The sequence below is a fragment of the Blennius ocellaris genome (assembly GCF_963422515.1).
Source record: "Blennius ocellaris genome assembly, chromosome: 6".
NCBI classification, from domain to species: domain Eukaryota; kingdom Metazoa; phylum Chordata; class Actinopteri; order Blenniiformes; family Blenniidae; genus Blennius; species Blennius ocellaris.
Genome location: NC_137655.1, coordinates 5,828,035 through 5,855,033, shown reverse-complemented (window position 1 = coordinate 5,855,033; position 26,999 = coordinate 5,828,035). Strand labels below are relative to the sequence as shown.

Sequence of the window (26,999 nt, the reverse complement as noted above, 5' to 3'; positions counted from 1 at the left end):
GGAGATATCACAACCTAAAATCTGTTTCAACGTGACACACATTTTTCACCAAAATAACTGAATTTTAGGACACGTCCCACAAATATCGGAAAGATTGGCTTTCAACTGTCCACAACGTCTCCAGCATGGCTTTTGTGTTGGAGGAGTAATGAAGAGGTGAGAAGCGGATCACATTCTTCCAGTCAAACACTCTCTACTTACTTTTTCCACATTGAACGTCATTCCTCCTGTGTTATTTCTATGTTCAGTTAAGTTAAGTTTTTCCCATTTTGCTCGAATGTATGTTATTACCTTTCAGTTTATGGATGCTCTGCTTTTATTTGTAATTTTCACACTTTGTAATGTCATCACAGAGCCAGCAATCGACCGCCTGGTGGGCCGCGGGCCATAAGTTAGACACCCCCGGACTATATCCTAAGGTGACTCACGACATCAGATTGTTTTAGAATATACAAGGTTGGACAACATGGAGCTAGTTGACTTGCATGTTTGCCACTGTCATGTAACCATATTTTATTATCAGCCACATAGAACATGTAGATTTTCATGTTTAAACAGCTCAATGATGAGATTAAAAGCCCGACGCTTCTAGAAAATGCTCCGAAATAAAAGACACTCAAAGAACCTGAACTGATAATTCAGGTAATCGTTTGCATTATTCAAGTAATTAAGTTTTAGAGTCACACTACGTCAAGCGTGTGTTTTCGGATAGCAGTGTTTATCTTGTAACGGACACAATGTTTTCCAAGCAGTCACTCTGCTCAGTTAAAACACGTGTTAGGTAATGTTTTAGCACATAGATAAACCCATTCCAGGTTTGAAAGGTCACCATGAGGCTGTTTTGGTCCTGAAGTGCAGAACTCAGGACTTTTCTCTGGAGTACTTCGGCCCTGTGAGTCATGCAGAGACGTAGGTTTTCATACGGAGACACGGCGATGTCTCCTCTGATTACGCTAGCATTCGCTTTCACGACGACAGCCGTGATCTCATCTACACGTGGAACTTTGTTTATCTAAATTTACTGCTAGACGGTTGACACTTGATTTGATTACTAAGAAACGAGGAGCTGACGCACACAGAGAGGGAATGAAAGTACGTGACGCATTTTCCCAAATGAACACATTTTAATTTTGTTTAGTTCAGATGGTTGTGTGTCAAAAGAAGAAACTTTTTCACAACTAACAGTAAAGCATAGAATATTGAGAAAAAAAAATGGATCAAATGCCTATTGTTGTTTGCACGCATGCGTATCAACATCACCCGCTAGTGGTCGAATACGAAACGGAGGAAAACGACTTGTCCTTTTCAACACGATCAAGCTGCAGAGAAAGTCAGAACGACACTGCCAACACATTAAGACAAGTCTCCCCCGGGAGTAACGGCGATTTCCTCCCGTCTGGATGAAGTCACTAAGTTGTACGTCGACACAGAGCGGCACTTCATCATCACAACCCCCCACCCCTTCACCAATCAGACGCTATTGTTCTTCCTGCTGGAGCCAGAAGACTGAACGAGACCCCTCCAGTCAACTGGGTTAATCAGCCAGTTAGCGCGCCGCCGTCTCTCATATGGGACGCCATGTGCGTGGGCGGCTATTTAAACAGGGCAGTGGGACAATCACTGCATGTGTCCATCTGGGACTGTTTGTATACGCCTATGTGCTGGTCACTGACTCAATGAGGGCAAGCACAACTTCAAATTTCAGATTAGTTTACGTTGAACATTTCTGAACGCCGTCTTTGCTTGTTTGATGTCACACAACCACCCCCCCCCCCCCTTCCCACAGGCCATGTCCCCTATAAACAAGCCCGCTATTCTTCACCCTCCTCAGCCAAACAGAAGCCAGCAAAGACTGACCTCTGACCCGCCTCCTCTTCCACACTGTCTGACCCCCTTTCCCCGGCTCACTGCAATCGTCTAGTCAGGATCTTTTCACTCCACTCCCCGCCATCAACTAGTCAAGATATCCTCCGCTTCCTGTCTTCATATTCTGGACATCATCGTAGAGTCCCACCTGTCCTGGACATTCACCGCCACAGGAGTACCTCCTTACTGCTCCTTCACCTCCTGTCACGCAAATATCAGGATTTTAGTCAAGAAAGCTGCTGCATTGAGCTCAAAGCTACGGGTCTTCCTGGCTTGGTTTGATATGCATTATGCAGATAGAAGGCCAGGTTATTACCTCCCCAACAAACTCAGATGACATATTTATTACCGCACTCAAAGTTAACATTCACGGATGGCATCACTACTTTTATGAACATCTAAATCCATTATTCATAAAACTGGCCTCACCCAGGTGCGCGAGGAATTTTATATTCCCCATAAATTTCACCGAGATTTTCACCGTGCCACACAGCGTGTGGAAAATGTCACATCAGTAAATCTGTCTGACTTCTGTGTAAGTTGTGTTAAAGATGTAGGAGCAAATCACAACGAGACACAAGCTGTAGCGGCCAGGTCCCGCGGGGTCATGGCAGGGTTCGTTCAAGCCCGTTTGGATTTAGCGAAACACAAGCGTTACAGGAGACGTGCCTGATTATCATAAGATTCTGCGCACTCTTCAGTTGTGCTGACTCAGCGGGAGCTCCTCGTAGACGTGACCACCTGTGCTCTTCCACACTCTTCCAGTCAACACATCAAAACTCTACATCAGGGACTGCAGTGACTTCCTGTCCCTGAGGGCAGGTGAAATAAAGCATAGAGCCTCCTAGAGTGAATTAATGACTGGCTGCAATGATAATATACATTATAAAACCCACCAGGATGAAATACTGCACAGCCTGTGTGCAAAAAGTAAGCTTTGCAAAAAAAACTCTCAATTTAAGATAAAAAAAAATTTATCTGATGTTTCACTTTTACCAATTTGAATGAATCACAAAGATTTTAGTCATTTTTAATGAAGTATTTTTTTCAGATTTTCTTTCAAGTCTTTTTACTGAATGAGTCATCAGTTATATAAGAGGTACATGTCTGAAAGAGTTAAAACAGATTTATCAACTAAAGAGGAAATCATGGGCTTTTCTTTCATTCACAAACACAAATTCCTGCAATGTTATTTTAATTTGACTCACATTCCTGCCCAGGCTGTTGAATAGGATGAATGAATCTGTGTGCAAGTCTAAACATGACTTACATTAAACTCAACAAAACATTTTTGTGGATTTTTTTTTTTCCCGGCTGCCACGAAAAAGTCACAGCTCGAACCCACATGTTGAACAGAGGTTGCCTTTTGGGGTTCGATGTCCTGCTCAGCAACTCTTTGACAAGTGTACATGGTGAAATGTAGAATCGAGCCAGCAACCATCAACCCACTCTACCAACCATGACAGAGCCACAATAAACTGCCACTTCACATCAGAGGAGAGGAGTGAGTAAATCCTCATGTAATATTCCATCTTCAGCTGATTCTGTGGATTAACCGTCCAGGACTCACTTCAGGTTATTTCACCAGGTGCTAATGAACCAAAGCATGCTATTAATAGAAAATGGGGAAATAAATCATTTTGGACTGTGGTTTTATCATTGCCTGATGCTTTAGTGCTGTTATTGGTTGGAGGCACAGGCATTTTTGTGGAAATTAGTGAGATAAAACCTGTTGACAGTTGTTCAAGAAGATAAGTATCTTATTAAAGCAAAGTGTTTGCTGGACAACAACACACTAATGATACCCAATTTCCTGTTTCTCACACAAGTACATTAGCTGGGAACTCAATCATCTATTATTGAATATATTGAATTAAATAAAGCTAATAAAAGGATTTACTTTACACTCTAAATCAGGCTGAATTATGGAGTTCAAAAACTGTAAATATTGTAAATGTTAATGAGCAAAATCATAGTATAGTAAATTCAAGCATGTAACATAAGCAGAGATAATTGTAACTTTCAGAACTGATCAGAAACTTTAGGCCAGCAGTCTCCACATGTGGCTCTTTAGCACTTGTGTAGTGACTCCCTGAAGCTTTCATGAAATTATACATAAATAAACAAATTAGCTTATTTAAACACCACTCATTTTCAAAAGAACTCCTAACTCTTGACAAAAAAAATTACTTTGAAAGATAACTGAAATGCTCAAGCAGCTTAAAACGAATGAAAATGATGAGAATTCCTAAAGGAAATATAATTTTAAAAATGAGGGGAAAATATGCACAACTGCTTAAAATAGAGTTAAAATGGTTAACAAGCACCTTAAAAAAATAAAAATGTAAAAGTTTCCCATCCAAAATTGCAATTGAACCTTCATGAATGCAAACGTAGATCAAGACTATACATGAAACGTGTGCCAGTCCAACTTCAAAAGGTAAAATGTGTTTTACTTTTTGGAAAGTGGCAAAAACAACTGTTTTGGTCATGAAGGTCACCGACCCCTGGTTTAGACTTTCCTGTATCAACCTGCAAAGACAGCTCTCAGAGTAAAATATTTCTCAATCAGCTTTTCGGGGACTCTTCAGGAGAAAGTGCACACAAAGAATCCTCCAGGATCCAATTAGTCGACTTCTCCTGAATGCAGAGTTACAATACATTCACCAGCTGAAGAGGAACACGTCTGTGAATCCCCTCATTGTAAGCAGCCCACTACAGAACAAGTGCAAGCAGCAACAATTCACAGCTAAATACCAGAAAGAGGAGAACTTTTTTTCTTCTTTTTTAACCTTTCCTTCCTCCTTTTTCTTCCGCTCTCCGGTTCCCACTAACTAAACGGCCTTACAATGAACAGTCACCTGCTTTTCATTTAGGGGCAAAAAAAGCAACAAAAAAAAAATGCACCCCGGGCATTCCAGTCTTTCCTTCCTCCCCTCTCTCCTCCTCCTCTGACTCCACTCTCTACATGCATTTCATCTCAGTGAGGTGGATCCCAGGAAGGAAATTACTCAGTCATCCAGAAGTGAAGGGAGGGGAAAGAAGGAGAAAAAAAAAATTCCCCCTTTTTTTCACAGAACGTCAGCATTGAAGTAACACACAGTGGTCATCTTGTCAGGATTTGGTACTCATTCAACTTTGTGAGGAGAACCAAAGTGACGGACAGAAACATTTTTTGTGTTGGGGGGGGGGGGGGGGGGGGTGGACAGGGGTGGTCAGCTCTCCCACCAACACACAGGAAACACACAACCTGTGAGAAACTACTCGGACTAATCAGGAGCTGTGTTCACACGGGTAAAAACTGATCAGACTGAAACTGCTTCATGTCAACACTTTCACATTTTACTCCGGATGACTCGGAGGGTTTATGCAGATGGTAATTGCAGACTTTTTCTTTTTAGCGATATAACCAATGAGAAATGAGGGCTTTATGTCATATGTGATTAGATTTCTCCTGCTGTTTCCTGTCAGGACTCTCGCTGCAGCAGTTTTAATTAATTGAAGACCTTTTTAAGCAGTTACTCAGACATCCTGATAACAATCTGCTCTACTCTGGAAGTAACAAAGGCACTGTGAGTAAACAGATTGCTAATTTTTGGAAATATTATGCAGGTGGAAAAAAAGGCAGTCCTGTGCAGACTAATGTGGGAGTTGGAAGATAATCCTGGTCAAAAATAACTCCCAGGTTCCTCACAGTGCTACTGTAGGTCAAATACCGTCCAGTGTTACTAGATATTTAGATAATTTCTCTCTCAGATGTTTTGGGCCAAATATATAATATACAATATAATATAATATAATAACTTCTGTTTTATCTGAGATCAGAAGCAGAAAATTACAACTCATCCAGGCTTCGATGTCCTTAAGATGGACTTTTAGTTTGACAAATTGATCAGCATCATCTGGCTTCATACAGTAGATAAATAGATTTGTGTGTCATCTGCATGACAATGGAAGTTAATGCAGTGTTTCATAATAATATTGCCTGTAGAAAGCATGTCAAATGTGAAGAGTAGAGGTCCTCAGACAGAACCCTGTGGAACTCCATGTTAACATGAACAAAGTGTAACCTGTCTGATAAATATGATCACAACCAATTTAGTTGTGTCTCTTTAATCCTGATGAAATGTTCCAGTAGTATTAAATGCAGCACTGAGATCTAGTAGAACAAGACCAGTCGGGAGAATTTGTCATGACAATGTTGTTTTAATGTAGATTTCAATACCTCAAATTTTACTTGGCAAGAATATTCACAGTTGGTTAACCTTTTCCAATTTTCTCCTTAAAAACAAATCCCCCACACAAGTTGTGTTTTTGTAGTTATTCTCAAAGTCAGCAGGGGAGGAAAAAGGGTTGTATCCTCTTGGTTAAAAAAAAAGAGGAAAAAACAAAGGATGTTGGTGTGGGTTCACGAGGTGATTTTATCAGCTGAAGCACCGACGGGCTTCTTTCCCTGGATAGTGTTGTGTTGCCAAAACAAACTGCAGTCTCCCTGTAAAAATTCCTCAGCCATTTATTTTGTGCAATAAGGACAGGGTCCCCTTTTCATTACCTGATCATTAAAAACTATAGATTCATTCCAACGTGAGAACTACCCTGTTGCACACCTTTTCTTAAGATCTGTCATTGTGGTTTGGACTGCAACTGTGAAATAAATTCCTGGCGTGTGTCGTCATAAGAAAAACACAATTAAATTATCATTTGCTGGCCTGAACTCAGGTATGTGTTTTGAAATCTTACAACAAACCCTTATTAAGCAGCTCATAAAACGTCGGCCCAATTTGTTTTTCGGACAAAAATCCCGAAATCTCCAGAGATACTTTTTTGTTTGAGGAAAACAAAGCTCCGAACTCGTTCTCACCAGCATCGCGATATAGCAGCCTGTGCAAATAAATGATGCATGGCAACGGAGACGGCGACGAGCTCCGAGAGGGAGGAAGGAGGGCGAGCTCTGCCAGAGAGTTTTGTTTCGGAGGGATGAAACCGGATTAATCGGAGACAGCCAAGGTTCATCATGAAGGGCTGAAACAGCATGCGCTCTGTATCGCGCTGACTTGGCAGACGCACAGGAACTTGGACGAGATGGATGAAATCCAAACCGTTACCCCCAAAATATAGCATCGGATGGATGGGGTTGACTTGTTTTGTGGGGGGGATTTAGTTCTTGTGATTCAATCTCATGATTTCCTGAAGAGTGCCTCCTCCTTCCTTCCCACCAGATAAAATCTTTGCCTGAAATACTAATAATTCAAACAAATGTAACAAATGACATGTGGCGCTGAGAGCTACGGGCAGGAATTAAAAGAATTAGCAAAGTGCGGATCCCCCTCCCGGCCTCCCCCTCTGGATAAACGCACAGGCGGCACAGCGTGGCGCTGTCAGCGCCACTTCCAATGAGCGTTGTTTGGCGTCACACTTGAATGCATAAGGAACCGCGGGAGGTCTCAGATCACATCCAGAGTTAGAGGTTATCGTGGCATTAAGCAAAGTTGAGCGCCTTTCTTCGGTGGAGGGCGCTCGACCGAGAGCTCGGACGAAACCGTGCCAAGAGAGAGCTCCTCAAAACCGTCCCGGGTCCGCAGCTGGTAGAGGGGAAAAATAAAACAAGTAGCGACGTTAAGGGAAAAAGCTCAGGGCCTTCAGTCATGATCTCTGCAGATCCCGATTCTCAAGTGCTCATATTCTCTCACGCTAAAGCTCTGGCCTCAGCTTTAATAAAGTGACATGATTCTTGGCGTTTATCAATGCAAGGGCTTTGTTGCCGAGTAGAAACAACATCGTGTTAAATATATTTTGCAGACGTTTGACTTGGCTGATGAGTTTGGCAGTGACGACCCGTAAAGTCTGCATGTACATGTAGGGGATGTTTGCTCAGTGATGCAAACACGAGATGTGAAGCACGTCCATATAAGGTGACTTTCGCGGCTAAACTTGGAGACGACAACCAAAATGTTCGACCTGTAAAGGGCGTCTGCCATCATGATGAGCGGTTTTTCTATGATGGATATATCGATTACAAGGAATAGATGATCGATCAGCAAGGCCTTAGTTGCGAAAAGCAACTGAGGAATTCCAAAAATCTTAGCAAACGAGACTCATTTTAAAGCATTAAACGTTCTAATTGGTGTGTTATACACTCATTTTTCAGTTCCCCTCTGAAAATAGTCTAATAATTTCTTAAAAGAGAAAGAAGGCTGAAGGGAAATGCTACAGTGCTTAATTGTTTATAAATTCACTGGGTTTCCAAGCAGGTGTATTCATATAAATAATTATTGTTTGCAGTTTGCTTCCATAGGCAATAAACCTCAAGGACAACTGAGTGGATCCAGTGACAAAGTATCATCAATCCTCCTGAACAGCACGATAAGACAGTGTGATAATGTGCTTTGCTCAAGGACATAATGAGAAAGGTCTTGTGATGGACTATTGGTCTGATCACAACTCAACTGCACAAGGAAATGGGCTCAATAAGAAGTCTTCAAGCAGAGGAGCTGTCAATGTCAAAGCAATTTAATAAACAGAGTATGGCTATCATTGACTTGATGATATATAAAGCTCAGAGAGAATTAGTTCAAAGATATCTGGCATGTAGCAGTCAACACTCCAAAAGACAGATCAACTGACGATCATCAACCTTTAGGTCCTAAATATGATAAAAGCCTCACATCTATTGGCTTTCTGGAGGAAGCAAGTAATTTTCTCACAAGATCAATCAAAGCCTTTAGTGAAATTTCAGATGACGAATTACGTAACACTGAGGCGCTGGTGTCTGGGGGGATCAGGCTCCACAAAGCGCTTCCTCTAGGCTGCTCAATCCTAATTGTTACCAGGTTTAAGCGCCTCATCACATTCTGCTGCCAGTACTAACTGTTGTTCCACTACTTCAGTGTTAACCTTTAAACCTTCACGTTTCCTCACGAAGGGTCACCTGTATTAATCTATTGCCCAGTCCTTGTTTTTCTGCAGTTCTTTCTGAGCAGATCTTATCCCAGCAATGAGCGAAGAAAGGCTTCCCAAAACCTGAATTGTTGAAGAATAACGTTTGTTGGACGGATTTATTTTGCATGACCTCACTGAAAAAGTTGACATATCCAATCCACATGACCAAAGATGGAATATAGAGAGCAAGTCAAACTTTCCAGGGTTCTTCGAAAGGTAATTTAGACCTTGTGGAGGAGTACTTCTACATGGGGAAAACCTAAACTATCGGGAGGGATTTGGTGGCGAGAGTCAACGTGGGTGGTAGTTGTGAAAGCATCGTTCTGCATATACGAAGTGCTGAATATTTAAACATCAAGGCTGTGTTTACACCGGCCAGGTTTCGGTGATTCAAACAAACCCATGTGTGGAACGTAGCCATCTGCACTGTATTTGCCAATCAAACAAGTGTACCCATTGCAAAAAAAAAAAAGAAGAAAAGAGCGAACAAGAATCCATCAGTTTCCGCTGATTAAAGTCCAAACACAACATCAAATACATTCAAACTGACCAAACACAGGATGTGACAATTATTCGAAGTGTCTGCTCTCATTCGAGCAACTAGAGAATATCATTATGTAGACCAAGGTTGTCAAACGTAAGGCCCGTGGGCAAAAGCTGAACCGCAAGAGGCTCCAATCTGGCCAAACCACCGGACAACAAGCTGGACTGGTCCACAAACACAGGAGGTTCAGATCCTTCGATGTCTGCAGTGGGATCCTGTGCATGTTTTACGCCACTGTGGTGGCTGGAGCTCAGGCTCAGCGGTGGGAAAGCGTCTGGACTCAACTGTGGTAGAGGCTCGCACAAGGGTCGGATTAAAATCCATCATGGACAATGCTCACCATCCTCTCTGCACAGTGTCCTGAAGGGACAAAGAAGCAGCTGCAGTGAGAGGCTCATCTCAATGCGCTGTAGGACGGAGACGTTCAGGAGATCCTTTGTCCCTCGACCCATCAGATAGTTTAACAACCGGTGAGCAGCTTTTACCTACTTGTGCTGCCGAGCTTATTTTTATATTTTAATCACTTATTACAAAAATCCTCTGTTGTCTTACATTTTAAGAACTTATTTATCTTTTACTGCTGTCATGATAAAACTCTGAATTTTTTTAGATTAGATATTAGATTAGGTTTTCACATTTCATTCTTTTCATTTCACTTTCACTCATTTTGCAACAGGTTTCCTTAAAATTGGCTTCATGTTGAGAATGTAGTTATTTTTTAGTAGTAATTGTAAGGTTTTGTGACATTTTCATCAAGTATATTCTGCTCCACAAGGTTAAAGGTTATTATGGTAAAAAAAAAAAAAAAAAAAAACATTTTATCAATCTGGAACACTCAGAACTGTGTTTGACACCTCTGGGTTAAAAGGGACAAACAAAGTTTGTTGGAAGGCTGATTGGTATGAACGTAAAAAAAAAAAAAAAAGTGCAGGAAAAACTGTATTTCCTGAAATTAAAAATGGAGATTTTAACAGGCACCACAGGAATACTGTCCAACTGGAGAAGATAAAAATAAAAACAAAAGATCAAAGAAATCCTGGAGCAACTATAACTGAGGTATTTAACTTGTTTTATCATCACTTTACAGCAGATTAAAATTGTGAGTACAATTTTGTTTAACCTTTGGCAGGTATTTCTTATTTTCAGATATGTGCACACCAAAAATTCTTATTATGCCGGTCACCTTGAGGGAGTTAAGGGAAGCTTATATCACCAATAAAAATGAGGATAAACTGTCTTTACTGTGGTCAAAAAGTCAATACCCTGGGATCAGGAAGAGGGAATAGAGAAACTGAATCCCAGTCAAATCTCAAAATTCCCTTCAGGGAAAACCAGAGGGCCATGAGAGGTTTAAGGCCAATGTGCCCAGTGAAGCATGCACAAAGCCGGGGGTCCGTTCATGAAGGAAAGGGGTGGGTGGGGGTATTACACAAAGCTCAACAACTCCCATAACTCAGCTGAGCAAGGGTTAACCTTCTTTCTTTTTTTTGTCTGTGATTTTTCAACTGAGTCATCATCAAGACCACATGCAAAAAAAAAACTAAGTTTGTTGCAACTTAACCCCCAGGTGGTGCCGGCTGAGACAACTGCATGGCAAATCCACTCCAACAGAAAGAAAACACAGAGGCCATGTAAACCCAGATGTTATAATTATAAAAAATATTGCCCATTTTTCAAAGATGCCCCACATGTGGAACACCTTCTTTAAATCCGAGGGAATATAGGGAAAAATCAAACTCCAAACAAACAAAAGATAATAAAGGAAGATGCAAAAGAAGATGTGAAAGAAAAGAGCTGGGAAACAGAAAGATGGTGGTGAAATTAAAACCTGAGGAATAAAGCTGAGACTGTTAAGTGTTATCTTCGAGTTGCTTTCTGTGGATGTAAACAATCCAAGTCAGGTGAAAACAGCCTCAATGGTAGACACAAAGGTAGAGACAACTAAAGACCTGACCTAACATTCCTGTGTGTGACACTGTTTCCCATCGGGCTCCCCCTGAGCCCAAACACTCCACCCAGACGGAGCAAGTGTACGTTAATGGATATCGATCATCCCGGCGAGTTCTTTGAACCCTGACAAGTCTGAAGGCTTAGCCAAGCGTCAATATTTGCACTGACACAACTGTGAGGCCAAGAAGTGAGGAAGTCTTTCCTTGAGGAGCTCGAGAACCACCTTGGCAAATGCCTGGCACACGTCCCGTCGGGTTCTGCGGTGCAGAAGCCACAATGCATGGCCGTGATAATCACCTATTTAATGTCAACACAATTCACGTGGCCTTTTAAATTTCTTCAAGCAGTGGGCATTTAGAGGACACCTGGTTGGTTTTCTGGTCCTCTCAGAGAAACCTGATAAAAAAAAACAACCAAAAAAAACCCCTAAAAACCTTTTTCGGCACTCATTAATTATTCAGTGTTTTTGGAGGGACAGCACTCTTTCGAAGGTCTTCTTTCAAGGCCTCTTGCATCACCAACGTTTACTTTGCTCACCCTTTCAGCCCTGAGCATCGTCTGTTCATTTCCTTTGCAGGTTCCCATATTTTCCCTTCTTTCTGCTTCCTATGCTGGAAAATCTCCCTTTTCATCCCGATCCATTCTGATCTGACAAGAGGAAGCCCCCCCCCCCACTCCCCTCCCCTCATTTTTGGAGGCCAGATTGAGGAGTAGAGCTTGTCTCGTTCATGAAGATGACCCGTTTCCTGAATCTGTATTTACTCATTCACTCACATGCTCTTTGTACCGATTTCTAACATTCCCGTTCTGCAGCCCGGTCTCTCTCCATAAGAGCTTTTGCAGCTGTATTCACTTTCCCAGCTGCCTACAGGGTATGTCCAATATATAGAGATATATCCATACTGCCGTCCTGAGCAGGAAAATAACAAACAGATGAGTACCATCTGAGCTTTTGAACATTTTTAATGTCTTTGTGAGGTTTTTTTTTTTTTTTTTTTTTGCTTTTTGGAAGGAACTTTTTCTGTTCCTGGCAAATGTTTGCTTCATGACTCATAACTGTTTGGGTTCGCTCTAACTCGAATGGCCTACGTCTGCAGTCTAAAAGAGAAAAGTCATGAAAATGACAAATGCTGATAATTGCAGCTCACTTCAAGATCATCAATTAGAAAGTTAAATGCAATGGTATTTGACAGAAATAGACACACACTTTCAGTCTGTCCTAGAAAAATGTTTATACCGATTAACTTGTGATACAAAAACAAGGAAATGTTCATATAGGGTTGGCAGTTTTGGGCCCCATTCACATGCATCGATTTTTTTAGTTTTCAATTCAGAAAGGTTTCATATGTACATGGCAACATTTTGAAAATGGAGTACATTAACATTTGTACGGCCAGAAAACGAAGTTGGATCGTTATTATGGTGACTCTTCACTATAAAACCACGAGTACCAGGATTCAGTACCCGTTGTCAAAAAGTTGCACCATTGCCATTTCAAGGTAAACCAAAGAAATGCAATGATAGTTTAGCATTTCTCACTTGACAACATTGTTGTTTGAACAGCGCCTAAGAAAGTAAAGAAATATCTACACATGGACCCGCCGATATGAAAGGAGAGCTGCAGGAGGAGGGGGTTTCTGAAGCTCTACGACCACCCTCCAACAGCTGAAACAGACTACAAAGTCTGCTTTCCTGTCCCCTTCAGCCCGCTGAAATAAGGTGTGCCCAAATTAACGCTGCTTTAACATCAAACAAAGCTCGGCTATTACTGCAAGGGCTCAGATTGAGCCACGCCCCCTTAAGTGAGCCCGCTTTGTCATACAGTGCTCTGATGCAGTCAATCAGTGACCCGGGGCTTAGCTGGGGGGCTTTGAGATTTCTTTTACGACCCCCCTCGCCACCCCCTTTCACCTCGCCTCCCGCTCCTCTAAAGAAAGAATGGTAATTAACTGATGAAGAGCTCTGTAAGATTATCCAGTCTCCTCGCCAAGAACCACAGTCCTGCCAGTGGTGTGCAGTCATGTCCCAAAGGACCAGTGCAGAATGAGGAAGGATGGATCTCAATGGTCTATTCAGCAGCCCTCTTTTTTCATCCCCCATTCAGCTGAAGAAAAGTGGAGAGGCTGTGTACAATGTTGTATATTCCAGAGAAGGAATGTCCTTTCATATCAGCACAGTTTAGGAAAAGCACTCATGGTGTTTCAAGACAAATGTCGAGACCGTAGTGACAGCACATTTAACGTGGACGTACAAACAACCCTTCAGTGACCACATCCCGGCGCGGAGGGCACGCAAGTGCACAAACAACCCCTGACTGCGAGCGGGAATGCGCAGCAGATTGAATTATACAGGAGAAGGCAAAAAATAGCTGCGTGTCCCCACCACCTCGGGCGAAACAGAGCGGTGCACGGAGGGAGTGAGGGTGTGGGAAAGGGTGAGGGAAGGGGAGGCTGAGGGGAAGAGAGTGGGGGACACGTTTAACTCAAGTCAGAAGTTTTTAGTGTGCGCAGAAAGGAAATGGAAAACACATTTGCGAGGAGAAAAGACAACGTGCAGCTTTGCCTCATCCTTCCATTCTCACTCATAACATCTCCCGCATTCAAATGCTGCGGCCGGGCCAAGGCCCCCCGCAGCCGGGGTCCCAACCCTCCACCCAGCCCCCGACATTCAGACCACCCAAAAGACGGCCTGACCAGCTTGACTTGATCGGCTTTCAAATCATCTTAACTATCCTCTCTTGAATCAGCCAGCGATCCTTCTGGTGCAATCGGTCTCCCCTTGCACGACCAGTGCTGTTTTTATCCATGTTATTAAATGCACATCCAATAAATAGGATAAACAGCTTCAGAAGTTAGATATGCAGAATTCAGCTCATGCACAAACTTGGAACATGGTCCCTGGAGTTGACACAGTGAGGAAAAACCTTGAGTTGGAAAGTGTTCTCACCCAGAACATGCAGGACAGGCAGACCCAGGTGCGTGCAGGTCCAGCCAGAGCTGTTGGCAGGCTGAGGGAGACGGACGGCATGGTGACGGACAGGAGTGATGCTGCTGCTGCTGCTGCTGCTGCTGCTGCTGCTGCTGCTGCTACACACCGGTGGGTTTCCTTAAGTCCAATCCAGCCAAGGGAAACATTGCCCACCGCTGAAAAGCCATGGCGGTCCCCAGAACATACGCTCTCTTTCCCTGCAACTCACTTCTTTCCTCCTTCTGTCTCCGGCTCTAAATTGGATCCTGACTGCTTCTCCTCCGCCTGCTCACTCTGCCTCGCTTTCCCTCTGCCGGGGGAAACTTTCACAAAGGGGGAAGGGGTAGTGCTGGTGGTGCTGCTGGTGGTGGTGGGGGGTCAGGCTGCCCCTACCTCTCCACGGGAGCAAAGGGGGAGGGGGTGGTGAACTTATTATCCATCTCTTTTGCGCCTCCTTCCCTCCCTCTCATCCTGTGTCTCCCTCCCCTCTTTAGCCCTCTAAGTCCCACCACTTTTAATTTCATTCATCCCTTGATCCCGCCTCGCTCCCTGTTCACCCCCACCTCCTGAGCATCCACGGCACTTCACGGCTCCCCCTCCACCACCACCCCCACCCCTGCCTCCATCTCTGTCTCTCTTTCGCACAAGCCCATTTTAATATTTCATAATCTCCCCCTGTGCTTACCCTTGAGATGGACGTCCACTGGCATTCTCCTGACTCTGGAAAATCCAATACTCAATCACTACGGATGTTAAAAAAAAAAAAAATGACCTATTTATATTCTCAATCCTTTTTGTCCTTGAAATTTTGCTTACTTGGGTCTGCAACTTGTTAAATGAGTTCACAAATGGATTTGGGGATGTTGGAAAAATTTCAGCCAATATGCAAAGACCAACAATGAAAGATATATATATACATATACAGCGAACAAGCAACATTACCATTGTAGTGTCAAGCTCACAAAAAGGCTCCACCAATGGTTCCGAAGCACAATCTGATGAGAGCATATCAAAATCTTTAAAACAAGTGCTTCACGTTGTGTCGGGTGCAAAGAGCACATGTCGGAGCATTTCTACTAAAACTTTGCACTTATAGCCATATTAAAAGAAACAAAGTACCACTTTAATTATGCCTCTTGGTGCAAATTCCAGATAAAATGTCCAAAAACCATGCCTGGCTCAAGCTTTGACATTGGATTGGATTGCTTTTGAAAAAGCCACAAATTACTTAACTGTGAACACTGCACAGATTTTTTTTAACACAATTTTTTTTTCTTTGTTATACTATGAAAGCAAAAGCTGATTCTGACCATACACAATGAGAACAGCCAGTAAACTAGGGGGTGTCAAACATAAGGCCCGTGGAACAAAGCCAGACTACAGGAGGCTCCAATCTGGCTGATAAACCACCAAGAAAATGGTAAAAATTTCAAAGAAAACATTGATTTATTTTTAAACGGATTTCTTGAGATTAACCGACAAAACACAACACTGAGACCCCAGCTAAGATACTGGCATAAAAGATTGCTATTTCGTGGCTTAAAATCATGTGGTCAGGGTGAGTTTGTAAAAACATACATAATGCAACAGCAGAAGGAGAAGCTTTCTGCACCAGAAGGTTTCATAAAAATTGGCTTTAAGTTGAGATTATAGTGATTTTCAATATCAATTGTTTGAGTTTGTGAAAATATCAACATTTTCATCACATATACTCTGCACCACAACAAAGAAAAGTTTACATTTTTCCATTTAAAGGTCGTTATGTCGCTATTTTACCGGTCTGGTTCACTCAAGATGAAGTTGGGATGAACGCGGCTCCTGAACTAAAATGTGTTTGACACCCCTGCAGTTAACTGTTTTCGAACTGAATACAGACACGTATTTCATGTCTGCTCAAGTAAAACAATTTAAATCAATACGGGAGTTCTCAAATCAATAGTGGCCTCAAATGAACCCCCCCCCCCCCCCCGACCCTCCGACCTCCTTCACCAAAGAGTAAAAGAACAGAGAGGGGTCGTGCAGGAAGTAAAAGCTGCTTCATTAGGTTCTCACTGCTCATCAATGAGCATGTTAGCCCCATGCGTGACTCTTTATCCCCATGTGAAGGTTTTCTCTCTCACACACACACACAGCTTATGGACCCCACAAGGATGGCAAAACGAGAGCAAACACACACATTTACTTCAAGCCTCTTCACTTCAGCCTATCACTCTGTGGGCTGCATGCGCCCGTAAACGATCGCAGACCCATAATTTTCAAAGTTACACCGAAAAATCCTCCGAAAATCCAGACCCACTTCTTCCTGCAAACATAAACACCCATAATTCAAACTATCAAATTCACAGCATGCACACACACACAAACATCCACCGACAACCACCTATTTTTTCTCACCGCTCTCTCACGCACACTATTCTCACACTTAGTGTAAATACACAAACCCACCCAGGCACAGACTCACACAAACACACTCACCCAGTGGCACAGAGGATTAATCCCCCGGTATTTCCTGAAGGCCACCCCTAACACTGACATTTTCACTAAAGAAGACAATGTTAGAAAGACAACATTTAAACCTAATCCCTCTCCAACCATTGTACACAAACACACACAAACTCACATCCAGCCTGATATTTGACTGTATATTTTTCTGTATTACTGCATGTCCATGTCATTTTAAAAGCTTTAACTGGCCATTGTTAACATTTCTTTTCCTTGTTAAAATAACAACAAAAAAAACTCAGATCAAATCAGATTGCAAAAGTAAGATTTCAACCAGCAGTCAAAATATTGTTGTTTATATGCTCTGAAACATTGATCCTGCCATATCAGTTTACCTGCCAACAGTAGCAGCTCTCATCTTTTCATCATCAGGAGGAACCACAATGTTTCAGCGCTACTGCATTCTCACATGTATTCAATTTCGTTTCACGTATCGAGGCTCCCGACATCTTATTTTATTTAGATTAGCATTAGTAATATGCACAATACAATATTCGATCTTTATTATTGCAGACACAGGTCCATATATAAAAAAACAAAAAGAACATACAAATACAGAAGAAAAGGATGTAGAAACTGTTAATGTTATATTGCACCGATACAACTGTTTTAATAGACGAGTACAAGTATGAATTCTAACCTTTAGCCATGTGCCGATACTGAGTACCATTGCAAATACATATTAAATGACATAAAGCCTAATATGCACTCCTTACGCAAACCATGCATAAAGGCTATGTGAGGCCATGAACCAGCGTCGACGCCACACAGATTGTTGCACCCGGGGTAGAGAACGATGAAGCAGGAAGGAACACTATCCACAGCATCGTCTTCACTTAATGGCTTTGAATAAATATCTTGCAGGAAGTTTAGTAATGTCACTAACATTCAGTATTTCACTGTGTTAACACCATGTTCTCTTATTACCTATGCAAGTTTGCAGATTTGTTCCTTAAATAAAGTCAATTTTTGAGCTTCACTGCTTGATTTGAACTTTGTCATTCACTATCAGAATTAGCTCAAGACTGATGGTACCCGACGAGACGACTAATGATTTTCATTAGTCATCCAAACCCTAGTTTTCAGAGGCCCGAGCAACGTTGTCCTGTAAAGTTTTACATTTTCACTTAAAAACATTGTCTTCTACTCAAAACATGTGTTCAGGTGATATAAACTAAACCAAACTAAAAAAAATGTAATAAAACCTTACATTAGAAGTTGTTTTTGTACAAATATCAAATTATCAAAGTGAGTGACTGCATGACTTTGTTCAGTTAAAATACCATCTCCCCTAGACCTGCAACTTTCATTATTGAGCTAAAATTTTTATAAAAATAAAACACTGCGAATAAGAAAGTTACTTTAAATAGTACTTGTTTTATTAAAATGCCCAGTAAAAGGCTACTAGATGTTGGAAGGTCTGATTTATATTTTACTCCATGCATGAAGGAGAAGAAAATGGCATCTGGAGGCTACTTCTAAAAGAAAACACTGTGTCACTACATGACTGTGCATGGAGGTGTTGTCCAGCAGAGCTTACATGTACCAGAAAGAATAGCCAGTAGTGGACACTTCGTTCTTCCAATCCTCTGTCACCACCCTGCTCCTGTAACTGTGAATGATGTGATACATGTTTTCGATAAAATATCTTCTATAAATAACTTTTAGCTAACAGAGAGAATAAAGCGCCTGTAAATGTGGTATATTAATAGCAGATACACTCTTGAAAACAGGTAGAAGTAAGAAAACATGATAGATTTTGTCGATTTGTGGCAATCAAATATGATGAATAAAGGATAAAGTCATTTTTAGTAGGTACAAACAACTGGAAAGTCACCAAATGTAACTGCAGCACCTGCTAATGGCCACACACAGAACTGCATGTTCATAATCAGAACCACTTGTTTATGGCCTTGTCATTTAATATAGATGGGAACTGGAGTGTGTGTGTGTGTGTGTGTGTGTGTGTGTGTGTGTGTGTGTGTGTGTGTGTGTGTGTGTGTGTGTGTGTGTGTGTGTGTGTGTGTGTGTGTGCGTGTCTATGCACAGGCATATTTCCAAGGCTAATCAGATCAGTGGAAGGGTCTGTTTTAGTGCCTCTTTAACCTTGACCATTCTTGCCTTCTTTTGTAAACCCAAGCGGAGCGCGGACCTCGAGACACTCACACAATTAGGAAGATTAACTGGTGTCAGGTCACTATCCTTGAACCAAGTAAAGATGAGTACAAAGCCAGAGAGGGATCCCAGCTGTGCTGCATGTGACAAGCAAAAAAAAAGGGAGCGGATCAAAATAAATTTGTCAGACGATCGATCGCGACGTGGAGATAAGACGACGGATAAGGAGAGAGTGAGCGTGGAAACAGCAGAGGGGCGTGCTCCCGTCCTCTTGGCTCCCGTCCTGGAACCTGCTAGATGAAGGGGGAGTTTACTTGTTGACAGACAGGGGAACAACACACTCCAGCAGCCCCCCAGTGCACAGACACACACACACACAGGCACGCACACACACCCTTTCCAACCCCTGCGACTCGCATCTGTTGAAAACAATGCAGACCCGGCGCCCTCCCTTTTTACAGGGCTCTCACATGTGTGCACACGTTTTTCCCTGTGTACTCTCTGCCGTCGAACGCTGAGAGGAAGGGCCGTCCGCCCAACACCAGCTGACCCGTGGAAGCAACAATAACACATGCTGGGAAGCATTATAGTCTGCCTGCTCTTTCAACTGCGTCACTGGCATTTTTTTTTTTTTTTTTTCAATTCTAAAAATATACTTGCAATCACAATAAAAAAAAGTGCAGGACTTGTCCCCAGGTAACTTAAACAGCTTTGTTTTGGACGATTGGATAATTTTTCAGGATTTATTTTATGATTTCATGGTGAATCATGGTCACATCGAGCAGCAAAAAATAAAAAAGCAGCCTTTCATTCGTGGTGCACAAGCCCCAAAGCAACGCAACAGTGCACAGAACCACTGAAAACACATTTTTTTTGAAAATGCTTCGACTCCATCTCTGTGGAGAGGGGGGAAACAAAACCTTTCTGAAGAACTAATACTGCTACTTGGTAGTTTTGTAGTTGAGAGTCACCATAATAACAACCCAACTTGGTCGTCTGTCCATATGAATGTCCGTGTACTCCCATTGTTAATGTTTATGGCGTATTGTTCTCTGCACGCATGTGTGTGTGAAAACTGCATGAAAACTGCATTGTTTTCAGTGTTTCTGCTGCTTTTGTGTAAATGGACAAGTTACCCAGAGAAACAACAGGAAAGATCCATCTCCACAGTCAAACCATCTTATTTTGGGGTCAAGAATATAACACAGGATTTAGACCCTCCAACTGAGCTCGTGTAATTGATGGTTGAAAAGTCAGTTTGAATTAGTACACAGCCTGTTAGTTATAAATACAGATGTTTTTAGCTGTCGAGCATCCCCCAACGTGCTCTATTTCAAGACTGTACACATCCGTTTGTGACCCACAGAGAAAGAAAGGACATAAAAACAGTACATTACTTAAGTTGTATATCAGAGAATAATGCCAGCAGGTTTTTGTGTTTGCTTCAATGGCATGCAGAAGACCTTAGTGCTCTTTCGAGGAGAGAACTCCTGTATTTCTTCACTTCCAATCATACTGATCCAACTAGTGTAGTACTACAACAATTTCAAGATCTTGGTCTTGGCACCATGTCAGCCCATTAAGGACTTAGTCTTGTCTTAGTCTTGCACTGCTCTGCTCTTGGTCTTTACTTGGTCTTGGCCCCTTAAAGTCTTGAGTCATGGGATGCTCTGGTCATGGTCTCGCCTTGGTCATGGGATGCTCTAATCCTAGTCATGACTCGGTATCAGGTTAGGTGACCTTTACTAGGACACTCGTTCCAACACAGTCACTGACCTCTTGCCATGTGGATGCAACAGAAAGCCGAAGGACATCATGTAAAATAAGCTGAAATCTTTACCTGTTTAGTCATTTTCCTGCAGGCCCAAAGAACATTGTGCAAGTTGCATAAAAACAAGGAATATATGTATCAAATTATCATCAAGCTCGTTTTCTTTTTCATGTTAACTGGGCAAAACAGTCACTGATATGTGGCACAACCTTTCATTTCAGCATTAACATGAGACTTTCCTTACGATGATGAAAAACTAGAATAATGCAGTACAACATGCAAACAGGTGATGCCGATGGCACTGAACAGCTCCTGAATTTGTGGCCGAGCTTTGAACACGTCCCGGTTTAATCGCTGGCAGGATCGCTGTGTGGCACTGCTCTGTACACGCCACATGCGTCTGCAGTGGGTACATCCAATATGCTGCAGAAGCCGTATTCATAGGATTAATGGCTCTGGTCATTAGGACAAAGCCTCAATCAGGAAGTGTGCCAAGAAAAGTCAAAATAGCAATATCCTGATGTCTGTGTTTTCTTATCTCTGCAGTCTTTATGTCAGGCTGGTCACTGTCTGAGTGTGACACAAATTATTACATCTCTATTGTCAATGACAAGCTGCAGGAGGAAATGATGGGATGTGCAAAAATCACAATATCTCATGTTGCAGGTCAGTTGCTATTTATCTTAAACAGAGCTGAGATGCTTCTAGTAACAGTGCGAAATAACTAAAGAATGAAGAAATGTATTAGCCAGATGTTAAAGATGTGGTCAGGAAAATTAGATGTCTGCTTTTGGTTTTCATCAGTCTCATCAAGAAAGGATGGACAGAAGCCGCTGAGCTTACTGAAGTGTCTGCCAACTTCAAGAGGCTTTCGTTTGAGTATTATGTTGAATCGTGCGCCATGAGGTCTTCTCAGGTATCGAGTCGAGGTGGAATGGAAAAACAATATTTTAAAGTTGAAAGTAATTTAACTGCTGGGGCCATTCGATGTCTAAGAAAAGTATTTTTTTAGGTACTTGTTATTAATTTAGCACAATTATTCACATTTTAATTGCATCTCATTGACACGAGAATTGGTAAATCAATAAGCAGACTTGGGTCCGGTTCAAGTGAAAACTTGCAACGTGGAAATTTTCGAAAACACTCAAGACTCCGTGGAAACGGGAGCAAATGCAACTTTTGGGAAACACTGACTTTGCCTGTGGAAAGAAAGGAGATCAAAAGTTTTTAAAATGTTCTGACTGCGTTGCCATGGAAACGAGGAAAAACGCAACTTGCTGAAAATTCACCAACTCCATCTCTGTGAAAACAGGGGCAAACGCAACTTTTCTGAAACGCTGCGAATGTCTGTGTACTCCCATCGTTATTGTACATTGTGCATTGCTCTCTGTGCACATGTGCGTGTGATTACATTACAAACACAGCCAACAGCACACCAGAAGTGTGGCTCTACATGAAAACTTAATTTCTGAAACAAACAAAAAAAAAAAACACAAAAATTCTGCGTTTTTGATGTGTAGAGTAAACGGGGCCTTAAATATGTGTGCACTAATTGTGCATTTCTTAAATACAGCAAGAATAACCTAAAGGTTAGCTGGAGCGTCGATACACACGACTACATGTTCAGCATTGAGGTGATTAAAATAATATTTGGATTTGTTGCATGTTTTGCACAGTTGTGCTCTCCAAGTACATTTTCAAAACCATAATCTGTGAAAATGGCAAAAGAGAAACTTCTCGAATGCCGATTTCCCATCAAATCTAATTTTTACAAAATGCAAACTGTACCTTGGTTTTGCTTTTCCCCGGCTTCCAAAAAGGAAATATGCAGTGGAAGAAAAATTTTGCCCAACTGAACACGGTGGCGAGACACCAGCCGAGTCCGCCCATTCTCTCATGAAAACCAGCTCACGTTCTCTCGGGTATCGCCGGAGTCTGCTCCGCGTCTCCTCCTCTGTCCTTCACAAACCCACCCTGTGACTGCTTTTTATCCAATTTAGGGGGGAAAAGTACATTTTCCAGGGGTTACAGAGGCTGGGGGCAGCTGATGTCACGACATCCTCCGCTGTCTCTTCTAGCATCCCACCAGCATCCCTCTGTCCTCCACACGGACCCCCCTCACTCTCTCTCTCTCTCTCTCTCTCTCTCTCTCTCTCTCTAACTGGATGCTGCAGCATCCTCCAGTTAAAGCCTGAGGAGGAAAAAGATTAGGAGAGGGGGAGACAGAAATGGGCGGTGGCGGGATGGGTCGTGCAGAGCCGTCTGGTAAGGAAAGCCACTTATAGTGATGGGAAAAGGAGGAGGCGGTAGCAGGCGGTAGCAGGCGGGGGCGAACATATCTGCAATTTAATGTAAAAAATAGGGGATGGCTTTAAAACAAGTCACAGAGGAAATATAATATCGAATATAGCAAGCTAATAGTATATTTTTTTTGCATTTTAAGGACGTAGATATGCTAGTATAGAGACTTTAAAGCTGATTATTTAGATTTTTAGTTAAAGGATTGGCATGAAAATGTGCAAAAGACAGATTATAGAGTTGAATGAATGCCATGAATAAAGCAGAAAAAAGTAAATTAACATGTTCATGCATGATAAATGTACTCAGGTTGTGCGTTTGCAGCCGTCAGGGGGTTTCTAATAAAGATTGGCGGTCTCAAACCAATCACAAATGGCCCACGGAGCCCCTGAGCCCATTCGGAGTAATTGGTGAGCACCGACACCGAGGGTTGCGTCGGTGACACAAATTAAACTGAGTGTTTAGCTTAGCTTATTAGCGAAAGTGGAAGCCAGATGAAATAAATGGCTCCTTTGGTGTCACAACCAAGGAAAAGCAAACGAGGCTTTGTGGAGTTACGCGAATTCTGATAATGGCGTCTGTGATTTTATTGTGCCGTCGCCGTGAGGGATTTTGATTCGGAGGGCTGCTGGAGAACACTTTGCTCTCATGTCACATCAGCTGTAAACATTCGGGGAACAATAAAGAGTAGTTTGCTCCCACTCGCCGCTTTGTTTCCCATCAGAGAAATGAGAAAAGGAAGTGTGTGAACGCTGGAAGAGCGGCCCATTGCCCTGCTTGGGTGGATTCTTTTTTGGCGCTTCCTCTGTTTTGTTGCGGTCAGCCTTTTTCCACAAAAGTCCCAGCAAGGTGTTGGACCGGTTGCGCTTCAGTGAATTTTTACCAGCTAAATCTGCATCAACACATCAAACCCTGTTGGTTTTTATCCCACAGCACAAAGCAGCAGTGGAGGACAAACAGCAGCTGTGCTGCCAAATTAATGACTTTCACAGAAATAAACTTAAAACATAAATAATTGACACATTATGTGAGTGCAAATGATACCAGAGTTGTTCGTAAACAAACATAATCAGTCGCACTGCATAACATAATAGAAGAGGAAATATTTATAGGCTATCTCGCTAAGTGAGTTCGCGCCGCCGCTCTTCGGGTGAAGGTCTGGTTCGACTGTGACGAAAAGCTCTGTGTATCGCTGGAGATTACACGGCTCTGGACAAAGGGACAGTGAGATCCCAGAAGAGGCGCGGGGACAATATTATGCACACTTCCTGTCCCCTCTGCAGTCCAAACAATGGGCCGGTTTCAGGTCTCGTTCTGGCAGCGGCAGGTCTGTTGTCCACTCGAGGAAACTTGACAAGAGGTTAGAGAGTGAAGGGTCATTGTTCCTGGGAGAATAAGAGGGGAAGTGAACGGTCATGGTGTTTAACGGGGGGGGGGGGGGGGGGGGTTGGAGGCCACAGATGGTGGTTTTCTTCTCATCAGGGTAATTTAATATTTTCTATTAGTTAAATGTTGCCTCTTTTTTTTTTTTTTTCCAAGAAAATCAAAAACAGCAAATAAGTACATACTTGTATCTCCATCTCGGATTTACATCAGAGGTAAAACCGCAAATTCAGTTCAGGGACCTCATAAAGAAACTTTAACCGAGAGTGGAACAGACCGGTAATCTAATAAACCTTGAAATTAAAAACTTGATCGTTTTTCTTTGTTGCAGCGCAGAGTACACGTCATGGAATATTTTTACTAGACAAAACAATTACTACCGAAAATGACAACAATCTCAACATGAACCCTATTTTAATGAAACTTTCAGGAGCAATAGACAGTGAAATGTCCAAAAACAAACTTCTCTTATAGCTGATGCATTATGCATGTTTTCTTCCAAACTCACCTTTACAGTATGCTTGTGGCGAGTTTGACAGTGTCGAGGAAGCCATACTTCATTGCAGCATCACTGATTTCTCAGCTCAGGTCTCAGTGTTGTGTTGTGTTGCTACTCTTATGAAATTTGTTGTTTTTTTTTAAATGGACGTTTTATTTGAAATTTTGATGATTTCTTGGATTAACGGGCCGGATTGGAGCCTCTTGTGGGCCGGTTTTAGCCTGCGGGCCTCATGTTTGACCCACCTGAATTAGACCATCGGGGTATTGGGTCCGCAAAGCAAGAAACAGTTGCAGAAATTTTAAATGTAGCACGGAGTGAGCAGTCGCTGCAGATGCTGAGATCACTGCGCACTGATGAAAATGCACGCAGAGCTTTCACCTCGTTCCATATTTTACACGCGCCTGTCAGCAGCTGAGAGGCGGCGTTGGACTGCTTCATGCCGCCCGCCACGCACACGACAGGCCATCATTCACGCAACATGAAGCCACATATATCAGAGAGCATTTTCAAAGTCCAACTTATTAGTTGACATATCAACTATTAACTAACTTCGCAGTGAAAAGCTATTTGGTAAATATGACATTTCATGTTTGTTTTTTTTTTGCCCGACCAAAGAGCCTGTGATTAATGCAGCAATTACAACCCGGCCCTCCCTCTATTGATCCCAGGCTGGATTGTTGTTTTTTTTGAGAGGTTGGCAGGAAGCCACGGTGAATTGAGTGAAAGCTCATTTCATCTTTTCACAAAGCAAAGAGACACCAGTCTATCTTATATCAGCAGATGGAAGCAGCTTTGGCAAATTAGTGATCATGAAATATTTAAATGAGAATTAAGGACAAAAAGGAGAGCACAATAATGTTTTTTTTTGGGGGGGGAAGCTAAAATCCCGTATGTTCATCCAAAGCCTCTTGAGACAAAATGAGGAACAAAGCCCACAGGCACAGGACTGGATTTCTTTCAATTTATGCAAATGATATTGCAACCTTATAAATACATTGAAATGTTTTCTGAAAAATTAAAACAATGGAGAAAATCTGACGTAGAGATAATATTATAAGAGAGTTGTCACGCTTCTCAAGCCTCAGACTTGAGAACAAAGAGGCAGTTTTATCATACCGCAACAACTACGCCAAACAAGGAGAATAACTGTTAAGTCTGCTGTTTAAATATAAAAACTTTCTCAAAACAAGAAGTGAATTGGGTTAATGAGTAATTTCCTGTTGAATTTCACAATGAAAGACTTTGCTATTCTGGATATTATAGAAAAAGCTTTGGCCACATTTACACCTACCCAGGTTTGTAGGGGGCAGTGTAACGAGAAGCTTGAAGCCATAAGAGCCAATCAGAATCCTTGAAAGAAAACACCACGTCACTAACTGTGACGTAAATATCCACCTATTAGATGCAAGAGACAGAGACACAGTTTTTCCAGATCTCCAATGTGGCGGGAGTTTTCAGGAATCATTGCCTGCAAATGTTGTACCTTATTTGTTTCCATCACACTCTATTTAAATAGAAATTGAACTTTATTACTTTTACATTTACTGTTAAAAAATTGTGTTTTATTAAAATAAGCATGAACTCAAATACATTTTTTTTTACTTTACAAGAACTGAATGATAAATGCTGAGAAAATGCATTAATTTGTATTAATTTTTCTTTTCTTTTTTTTTTTTACCAAGCAAAGCAGCTGGTCTCTTTTGTGTGAGCCACACTGTTTTAGGTAAAATGGCTGCTTTGATGCTAATGACAAAAATACAAGTACATTTGGTATCTTTTAAAAAAAAAAAAGTTGGTTTGCTTATAGTAGTACTCTGGATTGTAAGTTTATCAGTGTGAGAACCAGAAACGATTCAAACAGCAGTTTGTTGCTGCATAAAATGTATTAAAGTCCTACATTCCAGCTACAAATATAAGAAATGAGATGATGCAAAAGTGGGAAAATGAAAAAAAACAAAGTCTCTGACAGCTTCATTCTTTGTTAAGGACTAAATTGCAAAATTCCAAAGGGCAAGGGTGAACTATTTAACCTTTAATTATCCTCTGCGCCACACACGAAGTATCCACTGTGACCACTTCACCTTTATAAATCAGGCTGGAACAACTCCGGCCTCTGAGCCGTCACCAGCTGCCTCATAAAGGCTGCAACGGGGCAAAACTGG

At 42.0% G+C, this 26,999-nt stretch overlaps 1 protein-coding gene across 15 annotated transcripts in view; it reads right to left on the bottom strand.

The window, feature by feature from the left end:
- Positions 1 to 26,999, bottom strand: part of tns1b (tensin 1b) — a gene marked incomplete at its 5' end in the record, with an annotated part of 183,720 nt that overhangs the window by 135,370 nt on the left and 21,351 nt on the right. For 3 of the 15 annotated variants that reach the window (XM_080498039.1, XM_080498035.1, XM_080498038.1), the window contains one exon: positions 14,246 to 14,709. The exons of the other annotated variants lie outside the window; for them this stretch is intronic. In XM_080498039.1, coding sequence (XP_080354165.1) covers positions 14,246 to 14,326 — 81 coding nt within the window. Of the gene's footprint in view, positions 1 to 14,245; positions 14,710 to 26,999 lie in introns of those variants that run through there. 15 annotated transcript variants of the gene reach the window in all.